The following is a 24,316-nucleotide window of genomic DNA, read 5'->3' on the forward strand; positions in this document are numbered from 1 at the left end:
CCAGGAGCCAGTAGCTATAATAGCTCAAATTAAATTTAGCAATTTTTTATTTGTTTATAAACTCTTAATTTCATATATAATTAAATAGTAAACTGACAAAAGCATGAGGCTATGATTGGTAAACAAAAGACCAGTAGATACTGATTCTTTTTTTTTTTTTTTTTTTTTTTACACACTTACATAACCTATCAAATTAATTGAATACTTAACTTTATCTGGAATCTGACTTCTCATGAATCAGTAATAATCCCCTTTTCAAATAAATTTACCAGTGAATATAGTTTATATGTTTATACTGATTCCTCAGACTAAAAGTAACTGAACTACTGGATTTAATGCTTTGGCTCTTTTTTTATAGACCCTGAAATTATACCTTGAAAGCGACTTTGTTTTCATGAGTCATTTTCAGGTACCAGAATAATCCAGAGGTGTCTAGCCACAAAAATAAGACAGTGTCATTCAACTAGTACCATAATAACAGTAAATGTAATACTATACAATAATAACAGCATTTTGAAGTGACTTAAGTGCACAGTCAGATCATACTTACATCTGTCAATGCAGATATAACTGAGACTGCTGCTACATTGCAGACACAACCTCAGTAGGTTGTCTTGACACAAAAACAGCAGGGGAGGCACGTTACACAGCACCATGTTTAATGTCTCAAGATCAAAATCATCCAAAATTGCAGTTCCAGTGACAAACTTGCATGATGTCCTTCATAAATTCTGCTTTGCCCTTTCTTTCAGCTTCTTTTTCATATCTTGAGCATGTTGCTTGCTGCGCTCCCTCTTTTCCAGTCTCTGTTGAATTGTAAAGAAATAAAGAAAACAGCATTTGTTTAAAAAAAGAAAAAAACAACACTGAAAAAGTTTAGACTAAATTATATACACACACTGAAGGTCTGTAATATTACTTGTATCTTTTTCACAAAGTGCAACAAAAATAACTGACAAACCTCTTTCTTCAGGCACATACGCATAAGGCGGTCCACGTCATTACATGTGCCAAAGAATTTAAGGACACTGTGCTGTGGAGAATGTGAAACAACATTTTAATACTTTTGTTTTCCATTCATACGGATATACACAGAAAAACAAGAATTTGGGAACTAACATACCTCTGTGTGACACTGCTTCAGGCGATTTATCAGTTCATTGCACTCATCTGTGTGCAGGTGAGGTGACAGATCGGGGTGCATTCTGAGTTAAGGGTTTTTAACCACTGCTGCACAGCTGAAAAGTCACAAACAAGAAGAGTGCCGATTGAGGGTTTGGGTTCGCACGGAGCTGACAATAACATGACTACTACTGTAGATGGAATATAATTGTAACAAAGTTTTGCTTTTTGATTAATTTTATTGAAAGCCTGAAGCTCAAATACACTCTGAGGCTGTAAGTCATGTTCATTTTAAATGTTTACTTATACATGTATATTTATTGATCACTTATTCCATGAAATGCTATATTAACTTTCCCAGAACCATCAAGTGTCTTCCATTGCAAATTTTAAAAAAGTCAAATGGAGAAAAATTGTACATCTTAACTGGTACCATGTAGTTAGATAAATGGGATAAGCCATTGATCAGTTTGAACAAAAATGTTGTGTGCTCTCAAAAACAGGTAATCATTCATAACAAATTGTTTCAGCGCTTCTTCCATACACTGTAAAATAGGCATTGTTAGTTTGACTTATCCCGTCGACAGGTCAAGGATACTAACGCCTCCCCATCCCTCTCCTTCCTGTTGTGTCATTGAGATGATGGGATTTATTCTTCCAATGGACACTTACCTGTAGACAGAGAGGTTATGTACAGAAATGGGTAAAAGATCAATAACATGGGTTTGTTGATGTAATTACAATCATTTGTTTATATTCATAGTACAACACCAAGACTAGTGGACACCTGGTCCAAGGAACTAACTACGAGGTGGTCGGATATTTTTTACTGTGCTGTTTTGACACTGTATAGTAACAGAATATCTCGGTTTATAAGTGGTGTACATCTAATAATAGCACCCCATACCGTTTCCAATTGAAAGGCTGTCACCGGAGAAGTTATCCTGCTCACCTCAGTCAAATGTCACATCGGCTAACAGTTAGCTCTTAGCTAACATCAAGAATACAAATCAACTCAAACAAGCAAAAGAGCTACTGAGGGCTTCAGCTTTTTTCCGGTTTGACTGCCGATGCAAGTTATGGCAGTGTTGGTTACGTTTACTAGACTTGCGTTAAAATAAACATATCCTGTAAAAATAAGAGGCAACAGGAGTTGCTGTCTGCTACAACACTGACGCTTTCATAATTACCGAATAACCAATTGAGTGACAGCACTCATAGACCAACCAGATTTCTCTGTTTCTCTTTCTCCGCCAATGACGTGTCCGTAAAATGCGGGACTTGACTGAGGGCGGAAGTTTAGGGGGTGCACGAGGTTTCCACGTCACACACGTCCGTCCGTGTTTTGTTTTTTTTTTTCTTTTAGAAATCTATACATTTACATTGACAACATAAATATTCTCTCAAGGATTCAAAAAGCTTATACATTCCTTATACATTCAGCTATAAATTACAAACCTTAAATTTACTAATACCTCATACAGATTAAGTAAAAGGACTCTTTTTGAATTGTTCGTCATTTTATGCCAACGACTTTTTTATATTATTACTCCATTATTAATGTATAATATGGATATTTATAGCGATAAAATTTGTACCCAGATTTTTAACAAAGGACAGACATAAATCAATCAATCAATAAATCAATTGTTTTATGATTTATTATCTAAATCCAGTTAAGGCGGGTGCTGGAGGTGATCCCAGCTGACATTTAGCCTGGACCATCACAGTCCATCACAGGGCCGACATACCGGGACATACAACCATTGACACTTACGGGCAATTTAGGGTCCTAAATTCACCTAAACATGCATGTCTATGGAATCCGTAGCACCCGGAGACGCCAGAAGAAGAAGACAAAATCCACACAGAAGGGCCCCAGCGCCAGGAGTCGAACTCAAAACATTTTTGTCATGAGGCAACAGCGCTAACCACCCCTACCCTGTAGATGGCGGCATAGTCTGCTAATAATTTTCTACAATTTTTTAACCTCCTGAGACCCAGGGGGTTAAAATATTTTGACTTTTTGGGGATAAATTAAGTTTGGGGGTGGTGAAGAACACATTTCAAAGAAAAAAATTTTCAGACTTAACCTTATTAAAATTTTATAACACATGCACTGCAGTGGACAACACGACGTCATTGATGTCAAACACAAAACATTTAAACGTGCAAAGAGGGAATCTATGTATGTTTGAATGCTTTATCTCTACGTCAGGTGCGTTAGTGTTAGAGGAATCAAGCAAAAACTAGAATGTCCACTACAGAGGACAAAATTAATTACTGGGTCTCAAGAAGTATCAGTAGCAAGGCTGCCATCAGCAGCAGTGACAGTATCTGGACTCTACCACTCCGGCTCAGTGGGGGCGCTAGAGGGAGAGAGCCTAACATTTCCTCGCAGCAGATGATTGGTTGATTCGTGTACGGTTGTCGGCGGTTTGTTTGGATGTTCCTCAACTTAATCCGCTTGTGTCGGTCGTAGCCTAGAGTTTTTATTCAAACTCATCAAATACTGTCACCAAATTTCGCCTTCGTGTCGAGTAAGGATGGATGAGTCCATTAAACGCACCATGCAGCGCCTCGTCAGGCGCATTCCGAATCAGCTGCTAAAACCGACTCTGGACAAATGGGGCCGTTTGACGGCGGCGCAGAAACAGTCCCTGGATTTCACTCAGCCAAAATGGGCGTTAACAGAGAGGCTGCTCGCCCTCTGTGAGGTGTGTAGCCAGTTCATCAAACTTCAGTGATAATATGCAATATGCAGCGTGATGAAATGGAAAGTTGGTCTTTATCGCATAGCTCCCCGTGTTGGAACTTGAACACAACATTTCCGTGCATGTGACGCCATTTGAAAGTGACCGTCTCTTCTCGACATTTTTTCATATAACTGGCATAATTTGCTTTTAACCGGACTGTAAATTCCCTCCTTTTTTCATTTCTTCTAATCTCACTTTGGTCTATTTAGGAAAATGAGTGGACCGCAAAACACATAATTGAGCTGGAGATGATATGTAAGTCCTGTGAAGTTACTTTGTCATTTGGACCATTTCATCGATCCATCTGCTAAATGTTTTTCGTGTCCTTGTGCCACAGATGTAATTGATAATCCGAACCAGGGGATGTGGTATGCCTTCCAGCTCATGGACCCTGAGGGTATGTTACAGCAAGAGTATGAGTATGCATATCGTCCGGAGAGGGGGCTGATGGCTGATGCTTCATCCAATTGTGAAACGGGCTTTTCATTCAGATTTTCACATTTTAATTGGTGAAATAACCTGCTGGATTTTGGATCATCATGTATTCTGCACTGAAATACCAAGATACCTAATAATTATCTCATTCTCTGGGGAATAAAAAGCAACATTGTGATTGTGGTGATTTTACTTAAGCCCGTTTTCTGATCTTAAATTATACCATATGCTTAATGTCTCAGTAGTGTTTGGCATGTGGACTGGGTGGAGCTCAGCAGGTTAAATGAAGATATTCACACATTTGTTGTTGATGAAAGAATTAACTAACATATTTGTTGGATATTTGGATTTAATTTATGTCTCTCTTTAATGTATTTTAACACTTTATGTTTTTGTGTTCCAGATGATGCTGCCTCTGTGGAGCTGGCACAGTTCAAGGAGCAATTTAAATCTCATCTCAGGGAACTCGTAAAACATGTAAGACAGATAAATTCTGATTGAAGTCACAAAGTAAGTATCATCATAATGTTTCATCTATGTATTTTACATCCTATTGACTTTGCATTCAAGGTCTCGGTCAAAATAAAGAAGCATACTGATGAAGCTGTATGGATCCGGATTGCCTGGGGAGATGGCTTTACTCGGCCCAACCACCTGAAACCAACATATGTTGTTCACCATCTTCAAACCCCTTATGTCTTTGTAAGCAGCCTGACTTCAAAGCAAAAGCCCCTATTATCTCAGGTGAGAAATTAGTCCTATCTACCTTATTTTCAATCACGGAAGTAAAGGCTGACGAACTTCCGTGTTTTGTGCGCCACTTCCGGTCAGCCGTTTTTCCCTTACTGGAGCTAACGATGCAAGCTAATGTAGATCAACAGTGTCATGGATACACGAAAACGAGACCTTAAAAAAAACAAAATGGGAGGCTGGTACCACATCCTCAGACGCTTGCCAACTGACAGTACCAGTTCCAGTACAAAGCTGATGTACTGCCCAGTCAAAGCAAAGCTAACCTCCACTCTGCCGGGGTCCTTACTACATCGGCCAGTTGTTCCTGCAGTCACACATGAAATAAAAATTCAATTGACACTTGAAAATGAGAAGACATTTTATTTAACATCAAGTTGTATGTGTAATTATATAGTCTGAAATTCTTTTGGTACCATTCGGTTCTTGAAATATAATGACAGAATTAGAAGAATTAATGAAAAATAGAGGTGACAAACATGAACTGTTCAGAATATAGCGAGCTCATTCAAGAAACACCCTCTTTCTCATAAATTGTAATTGTTTAGTTAATGTAAACATACACATTATATATGTATGTATATCATATGTACAAATGATAGAACAATCAAGGCACAGTGGTCTGTAACTAGATTTAAAAAAAAAAAAAGTGTACATGGCGTTTTTGCCTAAATGTCGATTGCCATTTTTACTCAGCATCCTCATGGACGAACCACAGGCAAAGGGATTTATCATCTTTCAGCGGAGGATGCAGATCATAGGGCGCCTTCCTTCCACATTCAGCTTTCATACCCGGCCGATGTTCAAAACACTTCCCCTCTAGGTAAACTTTGCATTTATACCAGTTATTATAATGGCCCCTAACCACACAAGAGACCCCAGTCTTTCTTGAAGCCTTTACTTAACCAAAAAACAAAACAAAGCAAAACACAAATATCTCTCTGTAGCTGCGGTAGACATAAGTTAGCTAATAGCTACACAGTGGTGAAGAGTGCTGGACCAGAAGTGCCGCACAAAAAACTGGAAGCTGCATTCTGTCTTGCCTCCATGCTTCCATGAAAAATAAGATGAATATGTACAATCAACTTTGTACAGCTTTCGTGGCATGTTTTTTTTTTGTTGTTGTTTTTTTGTTTTTCCCTCCCTTTTCTTGTCTTTCTCTACCTCTCTGAGAGAGTTGTATATGTTGCAGGCCCTGGTTCTGTCCACCAGATATAATGTCATTAAGGATGCTAACCTGAGTGGACGGAAACTTACCGCCATCAGGGACTTGCTGATGAGACAATATCAACAGGTGTGTAAGCAGTGGTTTCTGTTTATTTACTTATTGTTATTCACTGGTTAATTTGGTAGAATTAGGGAACTAGGAAACTATTTGCTAGTTCAAGTATGTGCTTTGCATCCATATTTTTTGTGGATGTATCCTGTGCTTTCACATTTAGTGGTTTATTTAGGTTTGAGTGGAAATACAGGGACACACTGTACAAGAAGTAGCTCTGAGTATTATTTCATTATAGCCTTTGATAGGTTTTTCAATGGAAAGGCTTGCACAGGATACTGTTTTGAAAAAGTACATTGTACATTTCAATGTCAACTCTGAACACTGCTTTTAATGGCATTCTCACTTTTTCTTGTCTCTTGTTTTTAGGTGTTTCCCACAAAGTTTCCCAGCCCTCTTACAGAAAAGAATGAAACTGTTTCAAGTATGTTTGTCAAATTTTTCAATCTTGCCAAAGCCACTTTAATGTGTTTAATGTGTAGAATGTAGCTTCATGTGTATTCAGCATTGTCATTTTATTTCTTCTGTATCATTTGCCTTTTCAGACCCATGTATAGAAAAAGAACAAAGTGGGGCTGCAGCAAATAGGCTTCAGATGGCCTGTGAGGCCTTTGGTGATGGGGAGCTACCTCAGCTACAGTCTGCTGTTTACAAGGTATGCTTAGGGATGCTATATTAATTAAAATGCTGATGAAAATTGAATTTGTAGTAAAAAGAAGCATACAAACAACCGAAAATGTTGCATTCCTTCATGCTGTGATCAGCTACATGCTATATTACATTCTTTCTTTTTCTGGGAAAATTAATATAGTGATCTTTTTCAGCTGGAGACAAAATTCAAAGACCCCACAAACAAAACCATGACAGAGCAAGAGGAGCCTTTTAAATGTGTCATCAAATTTGCAAGCACCAACCTCCTGGAGTCACTCAAACAGTGTGCAACTTCAGGTAAAAAAAAAAAAAAGATGAGTCACAGACATTAAAGAAACCATTGCTCTGTTTGGTGGGAAATTTTATTAATGATTCAACTCAGTGGAACAGGAAACCGTTTTCAGTGTCATAGTAGTTGAAGTTTTCTGTTTAACCACAAGAGGGTGCATGAAGAGGAAAAATTTATAATCTAATACCCTTATATGTAATGGTAAGCTACCATTTACCACGTGTCTCTTCGACAGTGTTTTACTCTTTTTAACTGTCCTTTGATAACGTTTGCATATTCATTTGTGGAGATGGAAACAATTTTAGCAGCAATTAGAGAGTTGGACATCCTATCAAAAATTAGTATTACATTCATCCTATTTACAATTGGCATATTCTTTCTGATGATAGATGTACCTGGGCTCTATCTGGAAAGGATATATTAGAGTTCATAGAGCAACCACCTTAGACAACCAAAAGCTTTTGGACATCCCCGCCCTTAGTGTAGCGGATTGCTGGCTATGTTATTGTTAAAACAAACTGTTGTGATTTGCGATCATTTAAACAAATTTATAATTAATAGTAATTACAGTCAGTTTAAGTAATTTCATGTATTTCTATATTTTACAGGGATTGCCTCTACCCCTGTCACCCCTCTGCTTTCATCTATTCCTCTGAAAGGAAGGAATTACTTTGTCATCACAGACAATGGCCCTGGTCCCACTACACAAATGCATACATCACAGAAATGATGGGTGACAGACCTTTCATTTAAAGGACTCATTGTTGCCTGTTCTTATTGTTCACCTATGGTTGACTTTTATTACTCTGTCATTAATCTCATTGTTAACACTCTGAAAGACTCATGAGTCTGAAAGACTCCCTTGACTCCAGAATTAACGTTCTCTTCTATATTTATACACTTGCAGTTGCAAGTTAGACTTTAAGGGTGTTTCTTTAACATTTTATTATCTTGTGTCGCTGTTCAAGTGGCAGAATGTTGCTGCCAGTAAATGTATACAGTACATAAAACTAGGGTTGTTAATCTCTTTCCATTTGAAACTGATGCAAGAGTCATGTCACCCCAAGGAACAATGGGTTTTTCTCTGTGTTTCTCATCATCTTATGGCTTATGAAAGGTTTTGTGGAAGTGACATTGTCGACTAGCTCTTCACAATTTCACATTTACACTTATTCTTTTTCATTTAAAATCTTGTCTGACTATAAGCAAATTAAAGGGTATATGCACTTGGTTATTTTGTCCTGTCCCTACTGGCAGTGGTTTGATTTGTATTTCCATGTAGTGTAAAAAAAAAAAAAAAAATAGCTGTAGGAATGCAGGTAAGAATGAGGTTATCCAGCTTGTAGAGTGAAGTGCTTCAGGTGGCAGTTTGAATTAGCCAAACCAAGAGCAAGTCTTCTAAAGTAAGCTTACTGAAAGTGAAATCATAAAAAGGACAGCTTTTAAACTTACAGGAATTGAAATCCCTTGTGATCAGGAATGTAAGAAAAAGTTGTTAAAATATATTATGAGTGGCACAATTTTATGGTGGATGAAGTATGTGATGGGAACACTTTATCTGACATTTCTTTTTTTTGTCTTTTGACCTTTTTTTTTTTATTTATTTATCTGACGTTTCTAATATGCAATTACACATATCACTAACTAATCTTGGCCAGTAAAGTCAGCATGGCCAATGATTTGATCATGTCCTGCATATAAAATTCTGGCAAATTAGTTAAATATAAGGGCAGTAGAATTACCCCTTATTTATTAAACCCCCAGATACTGACAGACTTCGAGTGTGGTATTGCAAACTAGAAAAGACGAGTTACAGCATAATTTGGACCTTTTATGTGTTTTATTTTTTAAAGCGGAAGTGCAGTAATTTCCCGGATGTTTCGCCGTGCTCCCAGTTGTCCTTCGGAGTGGAAGGGGGCAACGCAACGTCTTAGGCAGCATCGAGGGGCGGCATGCTCGTGTTGGTCCAATGCTGCTGCCGGGCCGATCTGCCAAACACAGGATGGAGTACCACCGCAGAAACATGGCGGTCTCCGCAGCGGGCCGGGCCAACCGCAGAGACGACCCCGATCCTGATGGTCCGATATTCCGCGATGAGTCTCTGTCGCAGCCCGGGGAAATAATCAAACCCACCATCACGGAGCTCACCAAAGAAGTGAGGACGAACATCCTCTGCACCGTGAAAGGATGTGGCAAGATCCTGCCCAACACACCTGCCCTCAACATGCACCTGGTGAAGTCTCACAGAATAAAGGTAAAACACCGGCCAAACGGCCATCGACTTCAGGACTCGAACTGCCATGCTAACTTGGCTAACTCAATATCGAGTAAACGTGGTGATAAAACTGGAAAACGCAAGTCATCCACAACAACTTCGTGTAAGCTAACAAGGAATGGATACGTAGCAAACACCACGCTGTAGTCATGATAGGTAAAAGTGTATTCATCTAGTTTTTAAGTGGGTGGTGCTGCGTTACATAAAGTTTACCTATAGCGAACTAGCTACAAGGCGATTAGCTACTTATTTTTGTCAGTTAATGATTTGGATAACCCGTGGCTAACGATGATTTCTGTATTTTCACATTCAGAGCCTCTTTCTGCTAGACTAATATCTACCGGGCAGGAGTTTAATTAATATTTCAATGCGACCTTATGAATGGTATATTTTTTTATATATGTGTTCAAATATGTCTTCTGTTGACGTTATCACCTCTACTCCTAAACAGTCTGATCATTTGGGCCAAACTCTTACTTATGACCTCAGTATCGTTGTCCTCATTGTGCTGGCCTTTTTTTAGTATCGTGGGAGGCAGTAACTCACTCTCCCCTCCATGAATGAAGGGTTAGGGTTAGGCTGTTTTTTGTCCTGCACTTGACTGGGCTTTTTGTTTGAGATAGGTGAATGTGAGAATTTAAATGAGCTTTGTAATAGTAGACCATTTAGTTCAGCCGTGTTTAAACGCCCTGTCAGTTGTTTTACCACACTCAGGCAAATGTGTCTGATTAGACAATTGTATTTATTAAATATCAGTCTGTTTCATTCCAATATATAAGCCAAACCCTGATTAACCACAGGGATTCACTCATGGCCAATATTTAGTTCCTCTTCACTGTAAATTAATGGACTGCTAGAAAGAGTTTAAATTACATCCATTTAAATACCACTATAGCTATACTGCAGATGAAGATGGATGGATGTAGCTATACTGCATCATTGTACGCTAATGTCTTTGCTGATCAGGCACTGTTCACATGTTTCACAGGGTAGCTGTTCACCCAATGCATTTGATTTGATCTTGCACATTCAGCCCAGTTTAGAATTCCTTAAGGCTAATGTGACCTGATATGTTTTTTGCCTTTTAGCCAGCTCTCTGTGCCCATCACTTCCCTTACTGCCAAGAAAAACAGATCATAGAAATTGATTCACTACTGTATAATATAGTCTCCAAATAGAGTGGTGTAATCTCAGTAATGGCTATTTAGAAGGGTGAGTCCTGGTTACAATGTAGAAATGACTGCAAATGTTGACTTTCTGTCTTTTGAGCTATAGCCAACTACTTACTAATGGTAAATATTGTCGTGACATGACTCAGGATCCAGCCCACATCTACGTAATGCAGTTGATCCAAATCTTTTTATCTGAACTTGTGATACAACAGGAGGGCTGTCAGCTGTAGCTGTTTGGCTCTCTGCAGCATTACAGCAGATGATGACCTTGACCACTGAAGGGTGTTATCATTCATCACATCATGGAGTCTGATGGTTTTCATCCCCTTTCACCATGTACCATATATTTAATGAAGGTGTTGTTTTGTGTAAAATTCAACATGATGTTCAACGGTCAACATCATTTTTATGATACAATGAGCTGCAAGCTGGTTTTACAAGTCTCAGAGGAGGGGATGTAGAGCAAATTGTCGAGTTTGAACAGCAGTCAGCTACGTTAATTTCTCTTTCACTTCTGTGAAGCAGAACCTCCTTTAATGCAGACATTAATCTCTACTCGGTGTTGACAGCAAGCAATTAATAATCATGTTTTTGATGTACAGTGCAGACGAAATTTAGTGAAAACATTGAAATCCGCAAGAAAAATATATTTTCCAATATATACCATGTAAATAAAAAAATTCTCAGTTCCTTTTCATATTTTTCTGTCATTGTTGTCCTCAGGATGGAATTGTCAATCCCACAGTCAGAAAGGACATGAAAGGGTCTCAGAAGCTTTACTGCTGTCCCATGGAGGGCTGTCCTAGGGGCCCCAACAGACCTTTCTCACAGTTCTCCCTAGTTAAACAAGTAAGCCTTTCTTCCATTGATCAGCAGTACTCTGTATTGCGTTGCGTATTCTGTGAAGGGCACCTTATCACTGTATGCTACATAGATCATCGTACAGTTCATCAATGAATATTAGTAAATTTACTATCTCTTTAAAAAGATAGTTTGCTGGCTACTCTCTGTAAGTCATGGTACCTTATGGTGCAGACACTCAGGAAGTTTTAACCAGGCACTGCCAGATTTTCCTCCAAGGTCTACTCTTCTCCAAAACCAAATCTAGTAAAACACAAAATAAAACAGTTTCAATCTCAATTCAGTGTGTCTTGGGCACTGTTTGGCAAAGAGGGTCTTTTGATAACATCTACATCCTATATTCTGATGAAAATACATTAAAATATTGTGTAATAAACCCAAAAGGAATTAAAAGATGACTTAACAGTGGCTAAAAAGTGAATTTTATGCTGGCAGGCCTGCACAATGCTGACGCATGTGCAAATGGGATATGATGCAACAGCTAGGTGACCGGATGACTTTGACATTTGGGATGCTTAACCTCCTACGATCCAAACTCTCGCATGGCATACATTTTAATTTCTCTTTTGTGTTGTTGTTTCGTTGTTGATCATCTTGAATCTAACCTGTAATGCGTTATACTCTTCTTCTACCACTAAATGGAAGTATAATGGCCTCATATGTGGATGTCAGGTCAGAGGAGGTTAAGATATTTAGCTCAATATAACCAATAACACAAGTATAGTTGATTTTAGTAAAAGCGAAATATCATACCAAATTAAATCTTTAGCGTAAAGATTTAATATTTGAAATATTCTGTGTTCTTTGATCTCCCATTGAAGCACTTTATGAAGATGCATGCAGAGAAGAAACACAAGTGCTCCAAATGTAACAATGGCTACAGCACAGAGTGGGACCTAAAGAGGCACATAGAGGACTGTGGGAAAACCTACCAGTGTACATGTGGCTGCCCGTATGCCAGCAGGGCTGCTTTACTCTCACATATCTACAGGACAGGACATGAGATTCCCACAGAACACAGGCATGTATATTTAGAACTCTGAATGCTTTTTACTGAAACTTTAACTAGGTTTTCTAAAAATTCATTATGGTTTTTTCTGCTTCTTTCTTCATTCTTACAGAATTCCTCCAGTAAAAAAGCGAAAGATGGAGAAACTGCTAAGTGGTTTTGAAAAGGATAAGACCAATGAGTCAACCTGTAAGATCATTCCTGCTGCTAAAGAGCTGACAGAGGCGGCTCTCCCTTCTCATACCACTGTTCACACCCCAGATTCAGTGAGTCTGAACTCACATCCGGGTAAGAGCCTTCAGAAGTTGCTTTTGCCAAAGCCCAAGATGGCATTGGTCAGTGTTCCTGTCATGCAGCTAGCACACTTGCCCATCCTCCTTCCATCCACAGAGAGTGGGGCCCTGAGGTCTGTAGTGCTAGCAGTAGACGGCCAAGGTTCCCTCAGTACTCTTCATCTCCTGCCTCAAGCCACAAGAACAGTAGTACCCCAACTTGATGCTAAGAGTTTGGGTTTCAAGGACAGCATGCCTTCTTCCCGCTCTAGCCTAAGGCCTATTAGCACAGGAGTCCAGGTCAGTCTGGATGCAGAAGACTTACCCAGCACTCTAACAGGACCACCAACATTCACCTCTGCCAATATTCAGACAGACATATCCTATTTGTCAAAGACGCCCATAGGATTGGGTGTTGGTGAAGGAATAGGAGTGTGCTCTGTAGGTGAGTCTTCAGTATCGTCCTGTTCCCAAACAGATATCAGTGTGAGTGCCCAAGTCCTCCTTCCTGTTAGCGTTGAAACTCAGACATTTTCCTCCCTAGCCAAAGCCACATCTTCTATTGGAGCTCAGACTGACAGCCAGTGCCTGAGCCAAATTCCTTGCTCCTCCTCGGCGATGCCCCCATACAAAACCAGGCAGACGCAGACACACTCTGCCTTGACACAACCTGAGGAGAAGGTCCAGGAACAGGCTATCATTTGCAGTGACCTGTTTTGCAACGATTCATTGAGTGTCTCCACCCAGACAGCTTTGGCAATAGATGACACCCTCCATGCTACTGGAAGCAGTCTGTATGAGGACTCAAAGTCAGGTGGTATGTGTTTTGGGGTCCAAACTGATGAACTAAATTCAAACAGCATGGCAGACAACCAGACTCAAACAATGACCTTGTTAACTGACTTGGAAAACATTCTGTCTGACAGCATGTCTGGTCACCAGGTGCTCGCTGAGGCCTCTGCAGGCTGTGGTTCAGGTCTGGGCTCTGTTCAGGAGCAAAACAATGGAATAGACTTTGATTTTGAAGAGTTTCTCAATGCTGTGCATATTCAGACACAAACAGAGGAGAGTGAGTTGGGAGGACTGGGTAGTGACGCACCTTTGGAGTCTCTGGACATCCAGACCCAGACAGACTTCCTCCTGATTGATGAAATGGACCAAAGCGAGGGACCAAGTCGAACCCAACCAGGTGATCTGGAGCTGTTTGATACTCAAACTCAAACTGACCTCAATTTCCTGTTGAAAGCTGGAAGCCACATGCCCTTGAGCAGCATTCTGCGACATTCAAGCTTTTCTATAAGCACAGAATCCTCAGATACAGAAACACAGACTGATCTTCCTTCATTTGCTACCAGCCTCTGTGCTCAAACACCTCTTGGTCAAGGTGAGCATGCCAGACTGCTGAACAGTACAGAGACACAGACCGTGACCAGCCAGGGAGAAGGCCTGGGACACCTCTTTCTGACCAGCAACGAAACACAAACTGCCATGGATGATTTCTTGTCAGCAGACCTGGCATGGAATATGGTGTCTCATTTCAGCTCAGTGGAAACCCAAACATGTGAGGAGCTTTGTGCTCTCTTTCAGCAGCCTGAGAAACCCAACAGCTGAAGGCTTCCTAGTGAAGTTAACTAGGTGTTTGTAGTGCAGGTCTCTGAGATTTGCCTCTTCTGACAAAAGGAATTGGTCTGTGGTGCCCGCTGATAGACCATAGTCTTGGTAGTAAGAAGTCTGAAAATCTCTTTGAACGTTCTCCTGAGGTCATGGTGTCCAACACCTTTCTAGGTGTATTTTCTGACTGCTGTGCTGCACTTTATTAGCTCAGTGGACATGATTTTTCAGCTCCTCTGACCGTTTACATATTTATTTGCACATAAAGTAACATGTTGTATATGTCTTGTCTTATATAGCAGTTTACTTCTCTATTTCAGTGTTTAAACCACTGTGAATGGTTTTCACAGTTTTGTCTTGCAATCAATTGAAAAATGACTGAACGTTTCATTTTTGTTAGAGCTGCACTGAAAAGGGATGATTCTTTAGCGATGTGCGACTGTCAAGGTGAGGCTTATGAAATTGTTACCACATATTACAGCTGTCAAAAATGAGTATATGGCATGAACACAATTTAATCTCAGTTTTACAATATGTCATATTGTACATTTAGTCGATGTATGTATTGAAAATTGCATGCAGCATTAACTCAGTCAGCAGCACTAACATAAAATAGCTAATCTCTGCTTGTGTATCTTATAAATACCTCTTTGATGATGCGTTGTCAGCAGCAGCAGGGCTGTGAACACTGAATTCCATCCCACAAGCTTTGCAGCCAAGTGCAAAACTTGAGCAGTGATCATCACTTCTCCATAAAGCCTTCAACAATTAGCAAAAGCACTGATCACAGCTGGTAAAATCAATCTCTGAAATATATCGTTACTCACCCAGATGTGGCACAAGTAAAATTGAAATGGTTATATCTTATCTGTTGTTGCACATCTTTAAATGAAATGTGATTGTGAAGTTTGTTTTGTAAACCTGTTTTTGTGTCTGGGTGGCTGTTCCTAGGCAGTCACTAAGCAAAATAGGCTATCATCGTCATCTGCGACTTATTCATTAGCTGGTTCTAAGTGTATATGGTGGCAGTGCTCTGTGCTGAAGTCATCGAGTGATGTTAACTGTATAGAAACATGTTGTGGTTTTGAGCTAGCATTAGCAGTTTCAAGCATCAACAATTTGAAGAATTTTTCATTTATTAGGTTTTTTTTAAATAGTTTTCTGTAAAACAGTTTTCAAGTAACTAAATTGCTTGCGTTTGATTGTGTTTGTGTTTTTACAGCTCATGTTTTTAAGGAAAAAAGCTGTGAGCCTTGTTCATCCGTTCATTTTGTTAAGTTGGTGCCTTAAACCAAGTATTAACTTTAGTTCTGTTACAACCAACTTACTTTGCTACACTAAGGTAAAATATCAGAATTATAAAAGAATACCTTCTGGAAAACTAAAAAAATTCCAGAAACCTCTGTCTGTCTTTGCATCTTTTGGTATTTTCATGGTTGCATGAAATATTGGAATGTCCCTAATCTTTCTCTGGAGTTTGACAGATTCATGTTCTGTCACATGGAAATGATGCTTTGCAGCATTGAACACAAAATAATATTTGTTTGATTCCATCTTATATTTTTATGCAGAGTTGGTTAATGCTGATATTATTTATAGACCTCTGTAGAAATCGTAGAATGGACAGAACATGACAAGTTAATGTGCTCTATTTTTGCACCATATCCACGGTTTTAGGATAGTTTTTCCAATGTTAATGAGGATCATTGGCATCAAATTTCAACCTATCTTGTATTTGGACTACTGTCTAAATTCCTTGTACCACTAGATTAGTGGTACAGGGAAAAATGCCTTGCTTAAAAGAGAGCTAGTGTAGGAGCCTTGTCAACGTGCTTTATATTCTCTTCTGTAAGGACTGCATGCAAATATTTTCATCCCAAAAAATATTTGTTTTAGCCCATTTTTCTTGCCTCTGTATGTAGAGTTGATGGTTGCCTTGATTAATGGCTGAAGCTACACTACAGATGTTATTAATAAACTGCTCAAACATATATTTTGTGTTCCTTGTCCGTTTGTATAGAACAAAGATAGAAGAAAAACAGGGCTCGATCAGGCTACATTCAGTGTCTTAAAACATGCAAGATGGATTATTTGTTTTTTGTAACTCTTAACTTGGGAAATTTTTTTCACAGCAATGCACCTTACAGGGGAAAATCAGGATTACTATTTACACACATCACACAGCACAGCAGCAAAGGGCCAAACTTGACAATAAAACTGTTGTACCAAACCTAGTCAATATGCAACTCTTAATGGTGGATACTGCTGCGGGCACAGGGCTTTTGCCAAGGCAAGCCTCCTGCACCTTACGGACCTGTGGCTCTACAGTGGACGGTGGACTGGAGGCTTAGTGGGCATGTGTGAGGTTCCTCGTTTGCCTGATTGCAAAAGCAATGTGATGGCCTCAGAATTGCAGTTGGAGCATTAGTGTTTGGGTACAGAATGATGATTCCTTCTTTGTCAATTCTTTTCGATGCAAAAGGTGTTTAAAGGAGAAATCTGATAAATGTCATCTTCTTACTTTGATAGTTATATGCAGACTTTCTGAACTGTGATTTTCTTGTACATGCACATTCAGAAAGGATTGTTTAATTTGGTTGAGTGATTATACAACAATCCAACTAAATAATTTTTTTCTTTTATAAAGCAGCTTAACAACAACGAGGTAGTGTCATGGGTGATATCGTCATCCCAATTAGTATTGCACTAACTAGCTGGTCTTTGAAAACCAACACATTACATATTATTGCTCTGACAACCTCTGTACACGACAGTCTTGACCCCTTCTGGACACACTAATATAAACTAAAGATCTGAAGAACAGATGCAGTAGTTTGGGCACAGCTTAGATCGTGTATACTAAAGTGCAATACCAGAGTTCTGACAAAGCTTTACTTTCCTTGTAGATTAAAAAAATAAAACATGTCTGGCAGGCTCACATCTAGACTTCTTATAAGGTAATTGCACTGTTACTAGGTAACTAGAACAGCTGAAAAAGCACTTGTGGGAACTGGTCAGACAAAACAAACATCCAAATGCCATACAGAGCTGAACACTGATAGTGATAAGTATGGTCGGAGATTATCTGCCAAACCAAATGAATGATCTCTGTAATGAGTTACTTTTATGAAAAAGTCTCAGACATTGAATTTTGAATTCCAACTGACTTTTGGTGGAAAATAAGCAAAATGAAGCAATTAAACAGGTTTTACTTGGTAACAAACTTTAAAAACAATTTCATAAATCATGTTTCATTGTTTCATTCCACAGGTCTCATACGGCATGACTATGAAGTGTTGATCCTTCAGAAAACAGGCAGCTGGGGTGCATGCGGGTATGTGCAGATGCTGCAGGGCTGATGTTGACTATCTTTCTGAGGTTCTTGCCCTGTGAGTGTCTCATGTGTTGTACTGTGTCAGGTTTTGGAGAACACGGTAATTTATACATCTTTGGAATATTGACAGTTACAGCAGAAAACAAATGGGGATTATGCTGGCATATGCAGTATTTGGAGTTCAGGGCTACGGAGTTACTACGGATCTCTGTATGAACGGTAGAGTCCACTCTTGTTCCTGTTGTCTCACTCTTGACAGACATGAAACTGTTTTCCTTTGAGGTTTCCCCTTCTGAAGCTTTCTTCCCACTGTAGAGTTGCCCACTGGCTGTGGGATTCAGGTGTGGTGACTTGATTGGTGGTAAAAATGTGAAGTTTTTAATGGGGACCACTGTGTTATTATGTCTTTGGGTGGCTCTTGGAGGCTTTGTGAGTCTATTTTCTGACACGGAGTATTTCAAAGAAAGATTATGAGGCTGCACAGGCATCTCATTAAGTGATTCTTCCTTTATATTTTCGAGTAAATGATGAGACATGGTTTTCTGCATGGCACAGAGAACAGGCAAATCTGAGGCATCTGGCAGCAGGGCTGTCGCAGCAGCGCTTCTTGTAGGTCCCACCTGATGGTTTACGGTCATGGTTTTCTTAATGTAGTCCTGGTAACCTGCATGCGATTCACAGCTGGCAGAGCTGTCTGCAGTAAGTGACGTTTGGTCTACAGATGTTGGGGCCATGTTCCCAGCCTCTTTAAGCTTTGGCTTCCTGCATCTCTTCTGAGTCAATAGTATGCAGCTCATTGGAGCAACTCTGCCCCAACCTCGAACCTGTTGTGAAATAAATTGTTACATTTGAGAACAACCATCTTGAAAAGACCAATTATTTACCATGCCAAGTTAAAATGGAAGAAGGAAAATTGAAAAACAAACTTTCTCAACAGGTGGGAATTTATAGAACCTGAAATATTTTCTTCTCATTTAATATTTATTATATAATTTAGCCACTGAATATAGATACAGATACAGAATAGTGTCCAACTGGTTCAAATTCACTTTACAGGTGAGATTAATTGCTTCAGATTCAGGCAAATGGTAAGTTTACTACATTCACTCACTTACAGCTTCTTCCAAACCAGAGTAACAGTGATATTCATGTGGCTCCTGCTCTTTCAGGAAGTCTTCCTCACTGATGTCCAGCAAGGTGTCAACATGTCTCCTCTCGGGTGTCCTATCAGACTCCTCCCCAGCTGCGTCCTCTGCTGGTGGATGCTCATCTGGTCCAATGACGCCTGACTGAGCCGCTTCTCCTGAAGTCGCCATTACTGTCGATTGCTTTTATTCTTCGCGGCAACACCTGGAAATTAACATCGGAAAAAACGCAATATAATATGTGACAACCTTTGAAATGTATTTTTGCGTGTTTTTTATTCCGTAATCGGTTTTTGCCTGAAACGTTACGCCATGTAGTTTGTCAAAGACTTCGCTCACCATCCTATCTTCCGTAGCAGATATCCCGTACCATAAAACATCGGTGCAGCTCAGGAAAGGTGCAGCTCTGTTATGAAGGACAGCTTTTCTGCTGCTCTGCCCAGTTTCCTCCGACAGACGCGTAGAGGCGACGCATGCCTTTAGAAACAAGTCGCAACGTCGTCGTCAGGACAACCCGCACATTCAGCGTCAAAAGAAGTTGGGCGGGGCTTAACGCTCCTGCTGCAGCCCTTACTTAGACAGATCAATTACAACACGACTCTTACATAATAGGTCACAAAAAGGCCCCAAATGAAATAAACATGAATGTATTTATTGGCCCTGTTTGGCTCATTGTGCGCCACATTGTGAGAAAGGAGAAGTGTAGGAGGAAAAGCAGCCTCATTAGTCGCAACGTTCAGTTCTGCACGTAGGCGCTCTTTGACGTCAAACTGCTCCATTCTAGCTAGAGGATGTTGTATGCTCACAACACGGAAATCAGCGAGCGAGCCTTGCTGCAAATGGAGAGCGGTGAATTTTGGTTTGGCTTTTCTTCTTCTTTGCAATGAACTAACTGTGAGGTATCTTCTTCACTCCCACCAAAATTAAAACGTGCTTGACCAGCTGGAGCAAAGTCGCATTTCTGCACGTGCGCATCAACGGTTTGGTTCATTGGTGCAGCGCTGCTGAGCGCCAGCCGGTGACGCAGCCAGAAAGCCTATCCGGGAGGGGGACACTGACACCTGACTGCTCTGTCTCTGAACTCACCGGTCTTCTCAGTCAGGACTCCTTCGGCTCTGCAGTGCGGGGACTGCTCGTTTTATGGAAAGAGAGTGTGTGCACCCTGTCGTGGTCATGCTGCCCCCAAAGAACTGCCTGCCGAGGAACTACAGCTGCATAGCTGGACTGTTCGGCAGCCTGGCTGAGGCTAACCCGCGGTTTGAAGAAGGGGAAGAGTTTGACTTGACGAACGGTCCCACTTGTGAGCCCATCGAGAGCCCCGTAGTGGATGAGAGACCGCGGGGTCGAGAGGTTTCCCTGAAGCCTCAGCAGAGTCCGACCCTGCGCCGGCGGTGCAAGTCACTGCCCACATCGTCGGAGAGGGCGAAGTTAGAGATCTTCCGCAGCAGAAGTCCGACCAGTCAAAAGAAAGTCCGGTTTGCTGACTCTCTGGGCCTGGAGCTCATTTCAGTGAAGCATTTCGATGATGCAGATGTGCCAGAGGTGCCGGAGCGCATCCTGGCAAAAGTGCCCAAAGGACCCCTCCAGTTTAATCATCTGGATACTAAATTCCCCAGGCCGCCCTCCCAATCTGTGTACATGGAGTTGGAGTTTGGCAACCCCGGCATCTTCCCCGACTTTGAGCAGAAAATAAGGGAGGTCAAAGTCATGTTGGAGAGCGTCGAGGCAGACGAGTTCAGCCTCTCCGGGATTGTTCGGGTTTTGAATCTGGCTTTCGAAAAGAGCGTCTCTTTGCGATATTCCTTAAACAATTGGTTAACATTTATGGACAGTTTGGCGTCATATGTTCCCGACTCCAGCAACGGTGTCACTGACAAATTCTGTTTCAAGATCGTCATGCCTACTTACCTTGAAAACGGAGGCACATTGCAGTTTGCAATAAAATACTGCGTCGGCGGGCAGGTGTTCTGGGACAATAACAATGGGAACAACTACAAAGTGCGACGTCACCAGTTCAAGATGTCCCCGCCGCGGGAATGGGAGAATGGATGGATTCACTTTATCTGAGCTGTGTCGTTCGTGGTGACACCTTCCGTGCATAATTAGCGCACAGTCCATCTCTGGATATCTTAATTATGACTGTTGCCGGTTGAAACGTTTATTTTCTGCCATTGTCAGAGAGCCAACATACATTTTTTATGACACAGGAGTATCCCACAGCATTCCCAATGTTTCCCCTGCTGTGGTGACAGGCTGGCTGAGAAGGACCCCTCTGGATCCAGATGTGGGATGTTGGTCCTTTGCCTTGATGTCAGGGCTGTGTACAGCTTGGTGCCCTTTGAGAGGGCATGTTCGCGTTATGTAATTCCCAAACACGTGCCGCGAAAAACGTGCTGGGCAATGCCAACTTTAGGTATCACTGTTCTTTAAAGGAGATGCTGTAAATGTGATAGAAGGCATTTTTTTTGTGACAATAATGTTTTGGTTTACAAGCAAAGGGAAAAGGGAAAAATGGGCTTAATAGGAAGCAGAGAGTTGACAGAAGGAAATGTGAGGTATATTTTTATTTTATTCAAACAAATTCCTACTGTCATTTCATTGACGCCAATGCCTTATTTCAAGCAAAGATAGGAGAAGCTGTGAATTGAATTGTCTCGGGTACAGTTATTTCTTCAGTCGGTTTGAATCTCGAAAATCCAACGGACAGTTACTAAACTTTTATTTTGAAGAGGGACAATTGGCATTTATAGAGCAAACATTAGACTCCATAAGCCTGTAGACCTTATTGCAGGGACAGGCTCTGTAGTCACAATCCTGCCTTTTACCCATATATCTGCTCCTACTTAAATCCCTTTATATATATTCTGTTGTAGTATGAAATATACAAATATGGAAATTTAAGATATCCCCAAAAGTTCCTACATTGTAGAAGCAAGAAATGTGCTTCAACATTCCTGTCCCATACTGTAATAAAGGTTTTTCCCCTGAATGAACCCCTTGAACATGGTTGTTGTTCTCATTTGGGAAATTAATTAAGTAGCTGTATAAAATTGATCTCAGATGAACTAGTTGTGCTTTTCTTTTCTTCAGGCTGACCAAAGTAAAATAGATCTTATTTTACCGGTAATACTTTTTTAACAGATCTGTTAAATATATAAGAGAATTGTACATTTAGAGATATAAAACACAATTTATAATTTACACTCTACTTTGAACTGTGGAACTTGGTGTTTCTTTGATCAGTGTTGGCTGTTGACACAGTAGCTATTACACAGTTGTCTTTTTAACCTGTAAATGTACACAAAGGCCATCACTGTAGAAGAATACTGCTGTACCTTACACTCCTCACTTATGAGCAAAATGGTATGGATTACCAGTCTAGCTCACATTTCCATCCACGCATTTAAAACTGTGATCTATTGCTTAGTTTTCATACAAAACACCTTTTGTTGTCCTAACTTTATCCCAATCAGAGTCTCGTAAAAAGTACTGTCTAGTCCAGGCATATTTGTTTACTAAAAGACGGATTTCCTGTATTTGTGTTCTCATATCAATGTTTGTGAGCGTGCAGAGAGTTCAGGCTCCATTTCAGTAAGTAGAGGAACAGGCAACGTGCTTTTTAATTCCCATGCTCTGACTATAACGTCAACATCACTTTGGGCTTTGTTTACATCATCGTGGCCTCAGAGGGAGGCTCTCCACTGAATGAGGCTATCAGGCCAGGATGTGGATAAAGAACTATTCCTGTAACCACTTAGTTTTTGGAGCAGTTCCACTGTGAATCCATCATCTGACATGATTTGTGTCACCAAAGCCGTACACCTAGTGCTGTTAGAATATTTTATCTAAAATTAAGACATGGCCTAGGGTGAGTGGATACTTGCTGTTACTCATTTTTATCACTTTATCATGTACAGATCTGTGTTTATCACATGTTCATTTAAATACACTGTAGGTATCAAAAGTCTGACAATAGCAGAGATTACTGTGTACAATGTTGTTAGATCAGTGGGGACTTGTTGTCTGCTTTGTAATATGTTGACTTTGTTCAAGTATCCATGCAATGCACTGCCAAAAAACATTCATAATTCTGTATTAAATAACTGGTGTGTGGATAGAGAGATGCAGCAGTATCACTGAATAATGATCAAAAGAGGCTGTTAGATTTTAAAATTTGGTTGGAATTTGACCAAATATTTGCATTAGACAACAAGAACGCGTTTGGATTGACTGGCATGAATGTGAGAATATGATACATTCTCCATTTTCTATAAAACTTTGGGGTAAATTTCCAAAAACTACAAAAATTGTAAGATATCAATGCTATTGCCCACACCGTTGTTGTTACTGGTGCATCCCTAGCATAAACATAAAGAATTGCTTCTGTATGGAATTTCACCTCTATGTATACATAACACTTTTTATCAGAACTCACTTATTTAGAAACATGTATGCAAATGTGTAAGTTTCGTATTGAATGTCCTCCTGTTAATGTTGACTGTTGTGTGTATTTTTGAAGCATTTTAAAAGCAGATTTGCAAGCGAGTGGTAAAAGTTTGTTATTAATAGTTGATAGATCTAATGTTTTTTTGGTCCTATTTAAAATAACAAAATAATAAGAGTTGGAAGTACCACAAACTGACATTTTATCTCAACATTATGCTTTCTGGAAAGGCAAGATATCCCCTGAAATGTGGAATAAAATGTGAGAAGTGTATGTGAATGAAATTATGAAAACCATATGTGCATGGCTATCGTTATACACTGCCTTACAAAACCCTAACTTTGTTTTGAGATGTGCAAAAGAGATGGGAGATGGCAAGTGTTGGTTTGTTAAGAGACAGTGTGACTGCAGTGTGTCAGTGGATAGTGATGAGAGCCATAAGGTATAACATGAAAAGCACTTTGGCGTTTGAAATTTTTGGCATGAGCAACTTACAATTATAGCTGATACCTAGTTGTCAAAGCAGGTCTAATGCACTTTGAGTGAAAGCAGGAATAAGGAACAGTAGATATATGGAAACTTCTCCTGTGAATGGCTACTCACCAAGATGTGTTCCATTTTTTGTCACGTTTGTTTCTCACTATGAAAACTTTGAAATCACATCTGTCTTATTTATATATATTTTTTCCTTGGTTTGCTTTCTTGTCAGCAAGCATTATTTTCAATTTATTTTATGCAGTCCTTTTTGTGTTGTAACATCTTTTCTAAATGCACTAGGAGCACTCTCATATATTGCAGTGAATGCTAACCCTGTTTGCATGTACAGCTAAAACATAACTTTATTTTTTATTTTATTGTAGGTTTTGTTTTTATGTAACATATATTTTGTTAAAACAATGGTTAATAAAAGC

The 24,316-nt window shown here is 39.9% G+C and overlaps 5 protein-coding genes across 10 annotated transcripts; 3 read left to right on the forward strand and 2 right to left on the reverse strand.

Moving 5' to 3' along the window:
• Window positions 1-147: 147 nt before the first annotated feature.
• cmc2 (C-x(9)-C motif containing 2) lies at window positions 148-2,302 on the reverse strand. 4 transcript variants are annotated; one of them, XM_029498288.1, is made up of 4 exons: window positions 2,075-2,302; window positions 1,124-1,238; window positions 962-1,033; window positions 148-806 (listed from the first exon to the last, which is right to left on the reverse strand). In XM_029498288.1, the coding sequence occupies exons 2-4, from the start codon at window positions 1,202-1,204 to the stop codon at window positions 723-725; spliced, it is 237 nt and encodes a 78-aa protein (XP_029354148.1). In that variant the 5' UTR covers window positions 1,205-1,238; window positions 2,075-2,302; the 3' UTR covers window positions 148-722. The 4 variants fall into 4 exon arrangements, with proteins under 4 accessions (XP_029354148.1, XP_029354146.1, XP_029354149.1 ...); XM_029498286.1 differs by having other exon boundaries at window positions 2,030-2,302; XM_029498289.1 differs by lacking the exon at window positions 2,075-2,302 and adding an exon at window positions 1,667-1,783.
• Window positions 2,303-3,579: 1,277 nt separating this feature from the next.
• Window positions 3,580-8,513, forward strand: cenpn (centromere protein N). Its single transcript, XM_029498779.1, has 10 exons — window positions 3,580-3,839; window positions 4,088-4,133; window positions 4,216-4,275; window positions 4,717-4,790; window positions 4,884-5,057; window positions 6,256-6,357; window positions 6,712-6,766; window positions 6,888-6,997; window positions 7,167-7,290; window positions 7,891-8,513. Exons 1-10 carry the CDS (start codon window positions 3,669-3,671, stop codon window positions 8,010-8,012), a joined length of 1,038 nt encoding a protein of 345 aa, XP_029354639.1. The 5' UTR covers window positions 3,580-3,668; the 3' UTR covers window positions 8,013-8,513.
• A 675-nt stretch (window positions 8,514-9,188) lies between these two features.
• Window positions 9,189-16,467, forward strand: atmin (ATM interactor). The gene is made up of 4 exons (XM_029499138.1): window positions 9,189-9,536; window positions 11,453-11,578; window positions 12,412-12,611; window positions 12,712-16,467. Exons 1-4 carry the CDS (start codon window positions 9,252-9,254, stop codon window positions 14,480-14,482), a joined length of 2,382 nt encoding a protein of 793 aa, XP_029354998.1. The 5' UTR covers window positions 9,189-9,251; the 3' UTR covers window positions 14,483-16,467.
• A 421-nt stretch (window positions 16,468-16,888) lies between these two features.
• On the reverse strand, window positions 16,889-21,204 carry c3h16orf46 (chromosome 3 C16orf46 homolog). Of its 3 annotated transcripts, none has more exons than XR_003840620.1 (3): window positions 19,301-19,439; window positions 18,928-19,166; window positions 16,889-18,640 (listed from the first exon to the last, which is right to left on the reverse strand). XR_003840620.1 is itself a non-coding variant. In XM_029499068.1 (3 exons), the coding sequence occupies exons 2-3, from the start codon at window positions 19,130-19,132 to the stop codon at window positions 17,756-17,758; spliced, it is 1,086 nt and encodes a 361-aa protein (XP_029354928.1). In that variant the 5' UTR covers window positions 19,133-19,166; window positions 20,870-21,204; the 3' UTR covers window positions 16,889-17,755. The 3 variants fall into 3 exon arrangements, 2 of the variants coding, with proteins under 2 accessions (XP_029354928.1, XP_029354927.1); XM_029499068.1 differs by lacking the exon at window positions 19,301-19,439 and adding an exon at window positions 20,870-21,204 and having other exon boundaries at window positions 18,932-19,166; XM_029499067.1 differs by having other exon boundaries at window positions 18,932-19,166.
• LOC115041541 (protein phosphatase 1 regulatory subunit 3E) lies at window positions 19,698-24,316 on the forward strand. The gene has a single exon (XM_029499070.1). It carries the CDS (start codon window positions 20,102-20,104, stop codon window positions 21,026-21,028), a length of 927 nt encoding a protein of 308 aa, XP_029354930.1. The 5' UTR covers window positions 19,698-20,101; the 3' UTR covers window positions 21,029-24,316.

The sequence above is a fragment of the Echeneis naucrates genome, chromosome 3 (genome assembly GCF_900963305.1).
Source record: "Echeneis naucrates chromosome 3, fEcheNa1.1, whole genome shotgun sequence".
Lineage (NCBI taxonomy): Eukaryota > Metazoa > Chordata > Actinopteri > Carangiformes > Echeneidae > Echeneis > Echeneis naucrates.